The sequence below is a fragment of the Patagioenas fasciata genome, chromosome 32 (genome assembly GCF_037038585.1).
Source record: "Patagioenas fasciata isolate bPatFas1 chromosome 32, bPatFas1.hap1, whole genome shotgun sequence".
NCBI classification, from domain to species: domain Eukaryota; kingdom Metazoa; phylum Chordata; class Aves; order Columbiformes; family Columbidae; genus Patagioenas; species Patagioenas fasciata.
Window position 1 is genome coordinate 2,727,695 of NC_092551.1, and position 14,669 is coordinate 2,742,363.

Genomic DNA, 14,669 nt, shown 5'->3' on the forward strand with positions numbered 1-14,669 from the left:
AGGGGACTTGAGGGGACAAGAACGAGCTGAGGGGACTTAAGGGGACCTGAGGGGACTTGTGGGGACCGGGAGGGGCTGAGGGGATCTGTGGGGATCGAGGGGACCCGGGGGGAACGAGGGGATCGGGGGGCGATGGAGGATCCGGCGCTTTGGGCCCGGGCGCGCTGAGGGGAAGGAGCTGAGGGGGCCTGAGGGGACCTGAGGGGACCTGAGGGGACCTGGGGGGACCTGAGGGGACCTGAGGGGACAAGGGTGGGCTGAGGGGACCTGAGGGGACCTGGGGGGACAAGGGCGGGCTGAGGGGACCGGGAGGGACCGAGGGGACCTGTGGGGACTTGAAGGGACCTGGGGGGACCAAGGGGACCAAGCTGAGGGGACAAGAACCGACTGAGGGGACCTGGGGGACCTGAGGGTCCCGAGGGGACCAAGGGGACTGAGCTGAGGGGACAGGAACGGGCTGAGGGGACCTGAGGGGACAAGAACCGGCTGAGGGGACCCGAGGGACCTGAGGGGACCAAGGGGACCGAGCTGAGGGGACAAGAACTGGCTGAGGGGACCTGGGGGGACCTGAGGGGACAAGGACGGGCTGAGGGGACCTGGAGGGACCTGAGGGGACAAGAACGGGCTGAGGGGACCTGAGGGGCTGAGGGGACAGGAACGGGCTGAGGGGACCTGGGGGACCTGAGGGGGCCTGAGGGGACCTGAGGGGACAAGGACAGACTGAGGGGACCTGAGGGGACCAAACTGAGGGGACAAGAACAGGCTGAGGGGACCAAGGGGACCTGAGGGGACAAGAACCGGCTGAGGGGACTTGTGGGGACCTAAGGGTACCTGGGGGGACCTGAGGGGACAAGAACGGGCTGAGGGGACCTGAGGGGCTGAGGGGACAGGAACGGGCTGAGGGGACCTGAGGGGAATTGTGGGGACCTGGGGGGACCTGAGGGGACCTGGAGGGACCTGAGGGGACCAAGGGGACCTGAGGGGCCTGGGGGGCGATGGCGGAGCCACTGCTGCGCCGAACGTTCTCCCGCCTGAGGGGCCGCGACCGCCCGAAGAAACTGGAGGCCAAGGACAGAGGTACGGACACCCCCTCCCCCAAAAAAGGGACCCCCTGAAACACAGGGGACCCCCCCCAGAACCACAGGATTCCAAGGGGACCCTCACTGAGGAGGGGACCCCCACTGAGGAGGGGACACCCCCGGACGCCTGGGTCCCTCCTGCCTTCCCTCCAAAGAAGGGACCCCCCCAAAAGAAGGGACCCCCCCGCAAAGAAGGGTCCCCCTGTCACCATGGGGTCCCTCCCGCCCCCTTCTGTCAGGAGGGGACCCCCCCCAGAACCATGGGGTCCTTTCTGTCCCCACACTGGGGAGGGGACCCCCCGGATGCCTGGGTCCCTCCTGCCTCCCATCCAAAGAAGGGACCCCCCCAAAAGAAGGGATCCCCCGGATGCCTGGGTCCCTCCTGCTTCCCATCCAAAGAAGGGACCCCCCCCCAAAAGAAGGGATCCCCCGGATGCCTGGGTCCCTCCTGCCTCCCATCCAAAGAAGGGACCCCCCCCCCAAAAGAAGGGATCCCCCGGATGCCTGGGTCCCTCCTGCCTCCCATCCAAAGAAGGGACCCCCCCAAAAGAAGAGATCCCCGGGATGCCTGGGTCCTTCCTACTTCCCATCCAAAGAAGGGACCCCCCCAAAAAAAGGGATCCCCCGGATGCCTGGGTCCTTCCTGCTTCCCATCCAAAGAAGGGACCCCCCCAAAAGAAGGGATCCCCCGGATGCCTGGGTCCTTCCTGCCTCCCATCCAAAGAAGGGACCCCCCCAAAAGAAGGGACCCCCCTGAAACACAGGGGACCCCCACTGAGGAGGGGAAGCCCCCCAGAACCACAGGGTCCTTTGGGCCCCCCCCATAACCATGGGGTCCCCCCCACTCGGGATGGGACCCCACCGAACACCTGGGTCCCTCCTGACTTCCCTCCAAAGAAGGGAAACCCCCAAAAGAAGGGAACCCCCAAAGAAAGGTCCCCCTATCACCCCAGGGTCCCTCCTGTACCCCCCAACTAAGGAAGAGACCCCCCCCCCAAGGAAAAGACCCCCATGAGGAGGGAACCCCTGAATGCCTGGGTCCCTCGTATCTTCCGTCCAAAGAAGGGACCCCCCCCAAAAGAAGGGATCCCCCCATCACCCTGGGGTCCCTCCAGTCCCCCCACTGAGGAGGGACCCCCCCAGACCCCCGAACATCTGGGTCCCTCATGCACCCCACCCTGAGAAGGGGACCCCCCCAAAGAAGGGACCTCCCCCATCATCCTGGGGTCCCTCCTTCCCCCCCAAAAAAGAAGGGACCCCCCCATCACCCTGGGGTCCTGTACCCCAAAGAAGAGATCCCCCCATCACCTGGGGTCCCTCCTGAGCCCCCTAAAAGAAGGGACCCCCCCATCACCCTGGGGTTCTGTACCCCAAATAAGAAACCCCCCCAACACTCTGGGGTCCTGTACCCTAAATAAGAGATCTCCCCATCACCTGGGGTCCCTCCTGAGCCCCCCCAAATAAGAGACCCCCCCCATCACCCTGGGCTCCCTCCACCCACGTCCCCAAACCCCAGTGGGGTCCCCATTCGCATTTTGGGGACCCCCCCCTCACCTCGCCCCCCCTGCACCCCACAGAGACCTCCCCCCCGAGCCCCGACTCCCCAACATCCCTGGAGGTGCCAGCGCCGGATCCGCCATCACCCCGCAAACAAAACCACCCCCCGAAACCCCCCCGGGACACGAGTGACATCGGTGACACCGACGATGACGATCCAGGGGACGACGTGGCGAATGGCCCCGGTGATTTTGGGGGGGGCGGCAAGAGCCCCCCGCATGGTTCCTACCTGCAGAGCCTGGAGCGGAGCAGCCGGCGCTGGGTGTTGGGACACGAGGAACCGGGAGGTGACACCGATGGCGGTGCCACCGCCACCGGGGACATCTGGTACAACCCCATCCCCGAAGACTACGACCCCCGGGGGGGTCACGGCAAAGAGTCCCCCCCCCATATAAGCTGGGAAGAGCCCCCCCGGAGCGCGATGGGGACTTTGGGGACAGGGGACATCAGTGGCACTCGAGAGGAGCCGGGAGCTGGGAGGACCCAGGCGTTCGGTGAGTGGTGGCTGTGGGTTGGGGACAGTGGTGGCCGCCACAGCCTTTGTCGCTTTGTCACCCCCCCCAGGAGTGTCCTCACGGTCCCCTCTTCACCCCCCAGCGCCCTGAGTTCTTTGGTCTTTGTCACCCTCCCCAGGACCCCACAGTCCCTGTGCCCCCCCATTACAATGTCCCCAAGACCCCACAGTCCCTGTCCCCCCTCCAAGATCCCCAGTCCCTGTCCCCCCATTACAGTGTCCCCAGACCTCACAGTCCCTGTCCCCCCCCTCCTCACAATGTCCCCAGACCCCACAGTCCCTGTCTCCCCCATTACAATGTCCCCAAGACCCCCAGTCCCTGTCCCCCGCCTCCCAGGACCCCACAGTCCCTGTCCCCCCATTACAGTGTCCCCAGACCTCCCAGTCCCTGTCCCCCCCTCCTCACAATGTCCCCAGACCCCACAGTCCCTGTCCCCCCCATTACAATGTCCCCAAGACCCCCAGTCCCTGTCCCCCTCCTCCCAGGACCCCACAGTCCCTGTCCCCCCATTACAGTGTCCCTAAGACCCCCAGTCCCTGTCATCCGCCCCCCAGGACCTCACAGTCCGTGTCCCCCCCATTACAGTGTCCCCAAGACCCCCAGTCCCTGTCCCCCGCCTCCCAGGACCCCACAGTCCCTGTCCCCCCCATTACAGTCTCCCCAAGACCCCACAGTCCCTGTCCCCCCATTACAGTGTCCCCAAGATCCCCAGTCCCTGTGTCCGTTCCCCCCCTGCCAGGACCCCACAGTCCCTGTCCCCCCCCCTCAAGACCCCACAGTCCCTGTCCTCCCCATTACAGTGTCCCCAAGACCCCCAGTCCCTGTCCCCGCCTCCCAGGACCCCACAGTCCCTGTCCCCGCCCCCAAGACCCCACAGTCCCTGTCCCCCCCATTACAGTGTCCCCAAGACCCCCAGTCCCTGTCCCCCCCATTACAGTGTCCCCAAGACCCCCAGTCCCTGTCCCCCCCCATTACAATGTCCCCAAGACCCCCGGTCCCTGTCCCCCCCACCAGGATCCCACAGTCCCTGTCCCCCCCCATTACAGTGTCCCCAGGACCCCCAGTCCCTGTCCCCCCCATTACAATGTCCCCAAGACCCCACAGTCCCTGTCCCCCCATTACAATGTCTCCAGAATTGTCCCCAACCACCCTCCCCATCCTTCCCCCCTATTCCCCCCCCAGTCCCCCCTAGTCCCCACTCACCCCCTTTGTCCCCCCCCAGGCAGGACACCTCTCCCCTGCGTCACCACGGGGACCCCCCCGTCCCCTCCCGCCAGCCCCAAAAAGAGCCGTTCTCTCCCCAAAACCAAATCCCCCGGCACCGTCCGCCGCCTCTCGCTCAAGATGAAGAAACTCCCGGAGCTTCGGCGCAAACTGAGCTTACGGAGCCCCCGCCCTCGGGGACACGATGACAACGGGGGACACTCCGGTGCCACCTCCCCGCGTGGCGTCATCACCCGCTACCACCTGGACACCTCCGTGGCTTCTCCGGCGCCGCCGCCGCGACCCAAACCAACCGGTTACCTGAGCGACGGTGACTCCCCGGAGCTCCCGGTGAAAACACGCGGGGACGACACCGACGGTGACGCCGCCTTGGATGTCACCGCGTTCCGTCCCTACAGCTGCGATGACGACGCTTCGGCGCTTGGCCCCGTGTCGGGTTTGGTCGCCGTTCACCTCCGCGGCGTCCGGGATCTGAAACCGGCGGCGCCGAGCGCCGAACCGCGGGATTATTTCTGCGTCTTGCAGGTGGATTCGGCCAAACGGGCGCGGACGGCGCTGGTGCCGGCGCGGGGGGCGGCGCTGGGGCTCAACCATAACTTCAACCTGGAGCTGGAGGCCGCGCGGGACCTCAAGGTTATGGTGTTCGCGTGGGACGCGGCGGCGCGGCGCAACCGGCTCTGCGGCCACGGCACCGTGGGGTTGCCGCATGTCTTCCGAGGTGACTTTTTGGGGGGTTTTGGGGACGTTTGGGGACACGAAACCATGTTGGTGGCACCACCATGATGCCACATGGTCTCTGAGGTGATACCCGGGTTGGTTTTTGGGACATTTGGGGACACAAAACCATGATGGTGGTGGCACCGACGTGATGGCTCATGGTCTCTGAGGTGATAGCTGGGTTGGTTTTGGGGACATTTGGGGACACAAAAGCATCTTGGTGGCACCTTCTGTGGGTGGTTTTGAGGAGTTTGGGGACACGAAATGATGTTGGTGGCACCGTGGTGCTGCCACACGTCCCCAGAGGTGACAGTTTGGGGGGTTTTGGGGGCGTTTGGGGACACAAAACAATGTTGGTGGCACCGTGGTGCTGCCCCATGTTCTCTGAGGTGACACTTGGGTGCCATCTTGGGGGGGTTTGGGGACACAAAACCATGGTGGTGGCACCGGCGTGATGCCACGTGGTCTCTGAGGTGGTAGCTGGGTTGGTTTTGGGGACATTTGGGGACACAAAACCATCTTGGTGGCACCTTCTGGGGTTGGTTTTGAAGAGTTTGGGGACACAAAATGATGTTGGTGGCATCGTGGTGCTGTCACACGTGCCCAGAGGTGACAGCTTGGGGCGGTTTGGGGACACAAAACAATGTTGGTGGCACCATGGTGCTGCCTCATGGTCTCTGAGGTGATACATGGGTTGGTTTTGGGGACATTTGGGGACACAAAAGCATCTTGGTGGCACCTTCTGTGGGTGGTTTTGAGGAGTTTGGGGACACGAAATGATGTTGGTGGCACCGTGGTGCTGCCACACGTCCCCAGAGGTGACAGTTTGGGGGGTTTTGGGGACGTTTGGGGACACAAAACAATGTTGGTGGCACCGTGGTGCTGCCCCATGTTCTCTGAGGTGACGCTTGGGTGCCATCTTGGGGGGGGTTTGGGGACACAAAACCATGGTGGTGGCACCAGCGTGATGCCACGTGGTCTCTGAGGTGGTAGCTGGGTTGGTTTTGGGGACATTTGGGGACACAAAACCATCTTGATGGCACCTTCTGGGGTTGGTTTTGAAGAGTTTGGGGGGACAAAATGATGATGGTGGCACCTTCTGGGGTTGGTTTTGAAGAGTTTGGGGGGACAAAATGATGTTGGTGGCACTGTGGTGCTGTCACACGTGCCCAGAGGTGACAGCTTGGGGGGGGTTTGGGGACACAAAACAATGTTGGTGGCACCATGGTGCTGCCCAGTGTTCTCTGAGGTGACACTTGGGTGACATCTTGGGGGTATTTGGGGACACAAAACCATCTTGGTGGCACTGTGGTGATGCCCCATGTCTGTGCCAAGGTGATGGACTGGGGGGCGGTTTGGGGACATTTGGGGACACAAAACCTCATTGGTGGCACCGTGGTGATGCCCCATGTCCTCTGAGGTGACACTTGGGTGACACCCGGGTTGATCTTTGGGACATTTGGGGACACAAAACCTCATTGGTGGCACCATGGTGTTGCCACACGTCCTCTAAGGTGACACCCGGCTTGGTTTTGGGGACCTTTGGGGACACAAAACCATCTTGGTGGCACCAAGGTCGGTTTTGGAGGCATTTGGCACCTCATTGGTGTCACCGTGATCCTTCCCCACGTCCTCTACGGTGACACTCGCGTCAGTTTTGGGGACATTGGGGGACACAAAACCCTGCTGACACCCCCCTGGACCCCTCAGGTGACACCCCCATCACTTTTGGTGACATTTAATGACACCATTTATCCCCCATAGATCACCGAACGCAACAACTCGCCGTGCGGCTCCAACCCCGCGGGATCCTCTACACCAAACTCACCTTGGTGCGGCAAAACCCCCAACCCGGTGCTCCACACCCCCCTTTTGGCTCGGAACCCCCCAATTTTGGCTCGGAACCCCCCATTTTTGGCTCGGAACCTCGCGGTTTTGGCTCGGAACCCCGCGTTTTCGGCTCGGAACCCCGCGTTTTCGGCGTGGAGCTCCGACGCCTCGTGGAGCGGGAGAACTCGCCCACCAAAGTGCCACTTCTCATCCAAAAATGCGTCGCCGAGATCGAGCGGCGCGGGTTGAAGGTGAGGGGGACGTCACGGGGGGGGCGTTTTTTGGGGACGCGGTGACACCGGTGACGCTGTCACCGTGTCCCCAAGGTGGTGGGGTTGTACCGGCTCTGCGGTTCGGCCGCTGTCAAGAAGGAGCTTCGGGACGCGTTCGAGAGGGACAGCGCGGCTGTGACGCTGTCGGAGCGGCGCTACCCGGACATCAATGTTGTCACCGGTGAGTGGCTCCGTGTCCCCTCTGGTGTCCCCATGTCCTCTCGGATGTCCCCGCGGTGTCACTTTGTCCCAGGGATCCATAAGGGTTTCCTGGGGCGTCCCGGTGTGTCCCTTCTGATGTCCCCGTGTCCTCTCGGATGTCTCGTGTCTCTTCCAGTGTCCCCTGTGTCTTCTCCAATGTCCCCTGTGTCCCCTCTGCTGTCCCCTGTGTCCTCTGTGATGTCCCCATGTGTCCCCTCTGATGTCCCCGTGGTGTCACTTTGTCCCAGGGATCCATAAGGGTTTCCTGGGGCGTCCCGGTGTGTCCCTTCTGATGTCCCCCATGTCCTCTCTGCTGTCTCATGTGTCCCTTCCAATGTCCCCCTGTGTCCCCTCCGATGTCCCCTGTGTCTTCTTCAATGTCCCCTCTGATGTCCCTGTGTCCCCTCTGATGTCCCCATGGTGTCACTTTGTCCCGCTGTGTCCCCTTTGCTGTCCCCTGTGTCTTCTCTCATGTCCCCATATCCCATCTGATGTCCCCTGTCCTCTCTGATGTCCCCATGTCCCCTCTGCTGTCTCATGTGTCCCTTCCAATGTCCCCTGTGTCCCCTCCAGTGTCCCCTCTGATGTCTTCTGTGGCTCCTCTGATATCCCCATGTGTCCCCTCTGATGTCCCCATGGTGTCACTTTGTCCCCGTGTCCCCTTTGTTGTCCCCTGTGTCCTCTCTCATGTCCCCATATCCCATCTGATGTCCCCATGTCCCCTTTGGTGTCCTCAGAGTGTCAGTTTGTCCCCCTGTGTCCTCTCTGATGTCCCCATGTCCTCTCTGCTGTCTCATGTGTCCCTTCCAATGTCCCCTGTGTCCCCTCCAATGTCCCATGTCCCCTCTGCTGTCTCATGTGTCCCTTCCAATGTCCCCTGTGTCCCCTCCAATGTCCCCTGTGTCCCCTCCAATGTCTCATGTGTCCCCTCCAATGTCTGCTGTGTCCCTCTGATGTCCCCTGTGGCTCCTCTGATGTCCCCATGGTGGCACTTTGTCCCCCTGTGTCCCCTCTGCTGTGCCCATGTGTCCCCTCCAATGTCCCCATGTGTCCCCTCTGATGTCCCCTCTGATGTCCTCTGTGTCCCCTCCAATGTCCCCATGTCCTTTCTGATGTCCCCTCTGCTGTCCCGTGTCCCCTTTGATGTCCCCATGTCCCCTCTGATGTCCCCTCTGCTGTCCCCATGTGTCCCCTCTGATGTCCCCATGTTGCCTCTGATGTCCCCTCTGCTGTCCCGTGTCCCCTTTGATGTCCCCATGTCCCCTCTCATGTCCCCTCTGCTGTCCCCATGTGTCCACTCTGATGTCCCCATGTCCCCTCTGCTGTCTCGTGTCCCCTCCAATGTCCCCTCTGTCCCCTGTGTCTCCTCTGATATCCCCATGTGTCCCCTCTGATGTCCCCTCTGCTGTCCCCATGTGTCCCCTCTGATGTCCCCTCTGATGTCCCCTCTGCTGTCCCCATATGTCCCCTCTGATGTCCCTGCAGTGTCACTTTGTCACTATGTCCGTCTGTCCAGGCGTCCTGAAAGATTTCCTGGGGCTGTCCCTGTGTGTCCCCTTGGTGTCACTTTGTCCCTTTGTCCCTCTGTCCATCCAGGGGTCCTGAAGGATTTCCCGGGGGTGTCCCTGTGTCCCCTCTGATGTCCCCTCAGTGTCACCTTGTCCGTCCGTCTGTCCGTGTAGGTGTCCTGAAGGATTTCCTGCGGGAGCTGCCGTCCCCGCTCATCCCCCCCGGGTTGTACCGGGCGGTGTTGGGGACAATGGGGACATCGGGGACAACCGGGAGCCACCGCGAGGCCACAACGCTGCTGGACGGGCTGCCCGAGCCTGAGAAGGTGGGGATGGAAATGGGGTTCACGGCCCCAAAATGGGGTTCACAGCCCCAAAAATGGGGTTCACAGCCCCAAAAATTAGGGGGCAGGGGACAAAAAGGGGGTGTTGGGTGCCAAAAACTGGGTGTCCAGACCCAAAAATAGGGTGTCCAGACCCCCCAAAATGGGTGCACAGGCCCAAAATGGGGTGTCAGGTGCCAAAAACGGGGTGTCCAGGTCAAATACTGGGGTGTCAGGACCCAAAAATGGGGGGAACATGGGACAAAAATGGGGTGTCCAGACCCAAAAATGGGGTGTCCAGACCCCCCAAAATGGGTGCACAGCCCCAAAAACAGGGTGTCCAGACCCAAAAATGGGGTTTCCAGACCCAATAATGGGGTGTCTGGACCCCAAAAATGGGGTGTCTGGACCCCCCAAAATGGGTGCACAGGCCCAAAAATGGGGTGTCAGGACCCAAAAATGGGGTGTTCAGACCCAAAAATGGGGTGTTCGGACCCCCAAAAATGGGTGCACAGCCCCAAAACTGGGGTGTCAGGACCCAAAAATGGGGGGACAGGGGACAAAAATGGGGTGTCCAGACCCAAAAATGGGGTGTCCGGACCCCCAAAATGGGTGCACAGCCCCAAACTGGGGTGTCCGGACCCAAAAATGGGGTTTCAAGTGCCAAAAATGGGGTGTCAGGGGACAAAAATGGTGGGGAGGTTTGTGACAATGGTTGTGACACCCAAAGATGTCCCCAACCATGTCCCTTTGTCCCCAAGGCCACCGTAACCACCTGAGCCCAGTGGCCTCACTCCCCTGTTGTCACCCCATGTGTCACATCCCGGTGACAACTCCCTTTGGGTGGGGGGGGTTTGTGACAATGGTTGTGACACCTGGTGACATCCCCAACCATGTCCCTTTGTCCCCAAAGCCACCATAACCACCTGAGCCCGGTGGCCTCGTTCCCCTCTTGTCACCTCGTGTGACATCAAGTCCCAAATCCCTTTGAGCGGGGGGTTTGTGACAATGATTGTGACACCCGAGGGTGTCCCCAACAATGTCCCCTTGTCCCCAAGGCCACCCTGACGTGTCTCCTGGACCACCTGAGCCCAGTGGCCTCATTCCCCTCTTGTCACCTCGTGTGACATCAAGTCCCAAATCCCTTTGAGCAGGGGGTTTGTGACAATGATTGTGACACCCGAGGGTGTCCCCAACAATGTCCTCTTGTCCCCAAGGCCACCCTGACGTGTCTCCTGGACCACCTGAGCCTGGTGGCCTCGTTCCCCTATTGTCACCTCGTGTGACATCAAGTCCCAAATCCCTTTGAGCAGGGGGTTTGTGACAATGATTGTGACACCCGAGGGTGTCCCCAACAATGTCCCCTTGTCCCCAAGGCCACCCTGACGTGTCTCCTGGACCACCTGAGCCCGGTGGCCTCGTTCCCCTCTTGTCACCTCGTGTGACATCAAGTCCCAAATCCCTTTGAGCACGGGGTTTGTGACAATGATTGTGACACCTGGAGGTGTCCCCAACAATGTCCTCTTGTCCCCAAGGCCACCCTGACGTGTCTCCTGGACCACCTGAGCCTGATGGCCTCGTTCCCCTCTTGTCACCTCGTGTGACATCAAGTCCCAAATCCCTTTGAGCGGGGGGCTTTGTGACAATGATTGTGACACCCGAGGGTGTCCCCAACAATGTCCCCTTGTCCCCAAGGCCACCCTGACGTGTCTCCTGGACCACCTGAGCCCAGTGGCCTCATTCCCCTCTTGTCACCTCGTGTGACATCAAGTCCCAAATCCCTTTGAGCAGGGGGTTTGTGACAATGGTTGTGACACCCGAGGGTGTCCCCAACAATGTCCCCTTGTCCCCAAGGCCACCCTGACGTGTCTCCTGGACCACCTGAGCCTGGTGGCCTCGTTCCGCGACTGCAACCGCATGACCCCGCAGAACCTGGCCGTCTGTTTCGGGCCCGTCCTGCTCGCCCGTCCCCCCGTCCCCGATGTCCCCGATGTCACCGACGTCACCGCCGCCCGTCCCCGATGTCCCCGAGGTCCCCAAGGTGACGTCCCCGTCGACTTCAAGCGTCACCTGGAGGTTCTGCACTACCTGCTGCAGGCCTGGCCCGGTGAGCTGGGGACATTTTGGGGACATTTGGAGGGGGGGTGACATTTGCTGGGGGGGTTTGGGACTCTCCTTGGTGGCTTTCTTGTGTGTCATTGTCACCAGGGGTCTGTGACCCCCACAATGTGTCACTGGCTCCACTTTGTGACCCCCTCCCCCACAGTGACACCCCCAAACCCCCCATGATCCTCCCCACGTGTCACCAAGACCCCCCCCCCCCCCATGTGTCACCATGACCATCCCCCAAGTGTCACCGTGACCCGCCCCCCCCCCCCCCCCAAGTGTCACCATGATCCCCCCACATGTCACCATGACCCTCCCCAAGTGTCACCATGACCCCCCCACATGTCACCATGACCCCCCCCACATCCCGGTGACCCCCCCCAAGTGTCACCGTGACCCCCTTCATGTGTCACCATGACCCTCCCCAAGTGTCACCATGACCCCCCCACATGTCACCATGACCCTCCCCAAGTGTCACCATGACCCCCCAACGTCACCATGACCCCCCCCCATGTGTCACTGTGACCCCCCCCCCCAAGTGTCGCCATGACCCCCCCCACATCCTGGTGACCCCCCCCACAAGTGTCACCGTGACCCCCTTCATGTGTCACCATGACCCTCCCCAAGTGTCACCATGACCCCCCCCATGTGTCACTGTGACCCCCCCTGCCACCAAGTGTCACCACGACCCCCTCCAAGTGCCACCATGACCCCCCCCACATCCCGGTGACCCTCCCCAAGTGTCACCATGACCCCCTCACATGTCACCATGCCCCCGCCAAGTGCCACCATGACCCCCTCACATGTCACCATGACCCCCCCAAGTGCCACCATGACCCCCCCCCCAGTGCCACCATGACCCCCCCACATGTCACCATGACCCCCCCCCAAGTGTCACTGTGACCCCTCCCATGTCATCATGACCCACCCCCAAAATCCTGGTGACCCCCCTCAAGTGTCACTGTGACTCCTCCAAGTGTCACCGTGACCCCCCCAAGTGTCCCCATGTCCCCGCACCCCCTGACACCTCCCCCTTTCCACAGCCCCTCCCCCCCGCGCCGTCCCCACCCCGCTGCGCCTGGACCTGCCGCCGGTGACACCGGTGACAACACCAGTGCCACCGTTGGTGACACCACGGCCACGTCCCCGCGGCCCCGAGAGCCCCCCCAGCAACCGCTACGCCGGAGACTGGAGCATCTGTGACCCCCCCGGTCCCCAGGGGACAGCGGGTGACACGGGTGACGCGGGTGACACCGCCATGGGGACGCATTTTGGGGACATCGGGGACGGGCCCCGGCTCAGCCTGAGGGACTTTGACGCTTTGATCCGGGAGCTGGAGCGGGAGCTGGCGCAGCCCATCGATGTGTGTCTGTGACACTGGGGACATCGGGGACACCGGGGACACCGGGGACGGTGACGGGAGGCCGTGGCGCTTGGTGGCCTTGGGTTTGAATGGAAGGGAGAGGAGGGATGGTGGGGACAACACAGGGATCTTAGTGACACCACAGGGACCTGGTGACAATACAGGGACCCCAGTGACACCAGTGGAACTCTGGTGACACCACAGGGACCTTAGTGACAACACAGGGACCTGGTGACACCACAGGGACCTTAGTGACACAATAGGGACCTGGTGACACCACAGGGACCCCGGTGACACAACAGGGACATCAATGACACAACAGGGACCTTGGTGACAACACAGGGACCTTGGTGACACAACAGGGACCTGGTGACACCACAGGGACCCAAGTGACACTGGTGGGACCCTGGGGACAACACAGGGACCTTGGTGACACCACAGGGACCCAAGTGACACCGGTGGGACCCTGGGGACAACACAGGGACCTTAGTGACACAACAGGGACCTTGGTGACAATACAGGGACCCCGGTGACACCACAGGGACATCAATGACACAACAGGGACCTGGTGACAACACAGGGACCCAAGTGATACCGGTGGGACCCTGGGGACAACACAGGGACCTTAGTGACACAACAGGGACCCAAGTGACACCGGTGGGACCCTGGGGACAACACAGGGACCTTGGTGACACCACAGGGACCCAAGTGACACCGGTGGGACCCTGGGGACAACACAGGGACCTTGGTGACACCACAGGGACCCAAGTGACACCGGTGGGACCCTGGGGACAACACAGGGACCTTAGTGACACAAGAGGGACATCAGTGACACAACAGGGACCTTAGTGACAATACAGGGACCCCGGTGACACCACAGGGACCCCGGTGACACAACAGGGACCCTGGTGACACAACAGGGACCTGGTGACACCACAGGGACCCCGGTGACACAACAGGGACCTGGTGACAACACAGGGACCTTGGTGACACCACAGGGACCCAAGTGACACCGGTGGGACCCTGGGGACAACACAGGGACCTTAGTGACACAAGAGGGACATCAGTGACACAACAGGGACCTTAGTGACAATACAGGGACCCCGGTGACACCACAGGGACCCCGGTGACACAACAGGGACCCTGGTGACACCACAGGAACCTGGTGACACCACAGGGACCCCGGTGACACCACAGGGACATCAATGACACAACAGGGACCTGGTGACAACACAGGGACCTTGGTGACAACACAGGGACCCAAGTGATACCGGTGGGACCCTGGGGACAACACAGGGACCTTAGTGACACAACAGGGACATCAGTGACACAACAGGGACCTTAGTGACACCAGTGGGACCTGGTGACACAACAGGGACCCTGGTGACACCAGTGGGACCCTGGTGACAACACAGGGACTTTGGTGACACCATAGGTACCTGGTGACAACACAGGGACCTGGTGACACCAGTAGGACAGTCCCCAAATTGTCACTTGATGGTCCCCAAAGTGGTGACACCCACATTGATGTTACAGGACGTGGGAGGTACACAGTGACACTTACGGCCATGGGGACACATTCATCCCCTGGCTTGGGGACCAATGGACAAACAGTGTAGGTGACAATGGTGTCACTTGTCCCCAAGGGTCCCTGACCCCCCCCAGGGTGATGTGACCCCCCCCGGCGCTGCCACCGCTTTGTCATTGTCACCAGCAATAAACGACACTCACTGCCAGGTCTGTGCGTGTGTTGGTGTGACAGGGGGTGACTGTCCCCAAATGGCACTTGAATGTCCCCAAATTGTCACTCAATAGTCCTCAAATGCCACTTGACCGTCCCCAAATTGTCACTTGACCATCCCCAAATGCCACTTGACAGTCCCCAAATTGTCACTCAGTAGTCCCCAAATTGTCACTTGACCATCCCCAAAATGTCACCTGATGGTCCCCAAAATGTCACTTGACCATCCCCAA

General features: G+C 61.4%; 1 protein-coding gene across 1 annotated transcript; it reads left to right on the top strand.

Moving 5' to 3' along the window:
- Positions 1–917: 917 nt before the first annotated feature.
- On the top strand, positions 918–14,431 carry SYDE1 (synapse defective Rho GTPase homolog 1). Its single transcript, XM_065859305.2, has 8 exons — positions 918–1,077; positions 2,657–3,130; positions 4,374–5,093; positions 6,857–7,173; positions 7,249–7,375; positions 9,078–9,229; positions 11,081–11,333; positions 12,376–14,431. Exons 1-8 carry the CDS (start codon positions 996–998, stop codon positions 12,705–12,707), a joined length of 2,457 nt encoding a protein of 818 aa, XP_065715377.1. The 5' UTR covers positions 918–995; the 3' UTR covers positions 12,708–14,431.
- Positions 14,432–14,669: the final 238 nt, after the last annotated feature.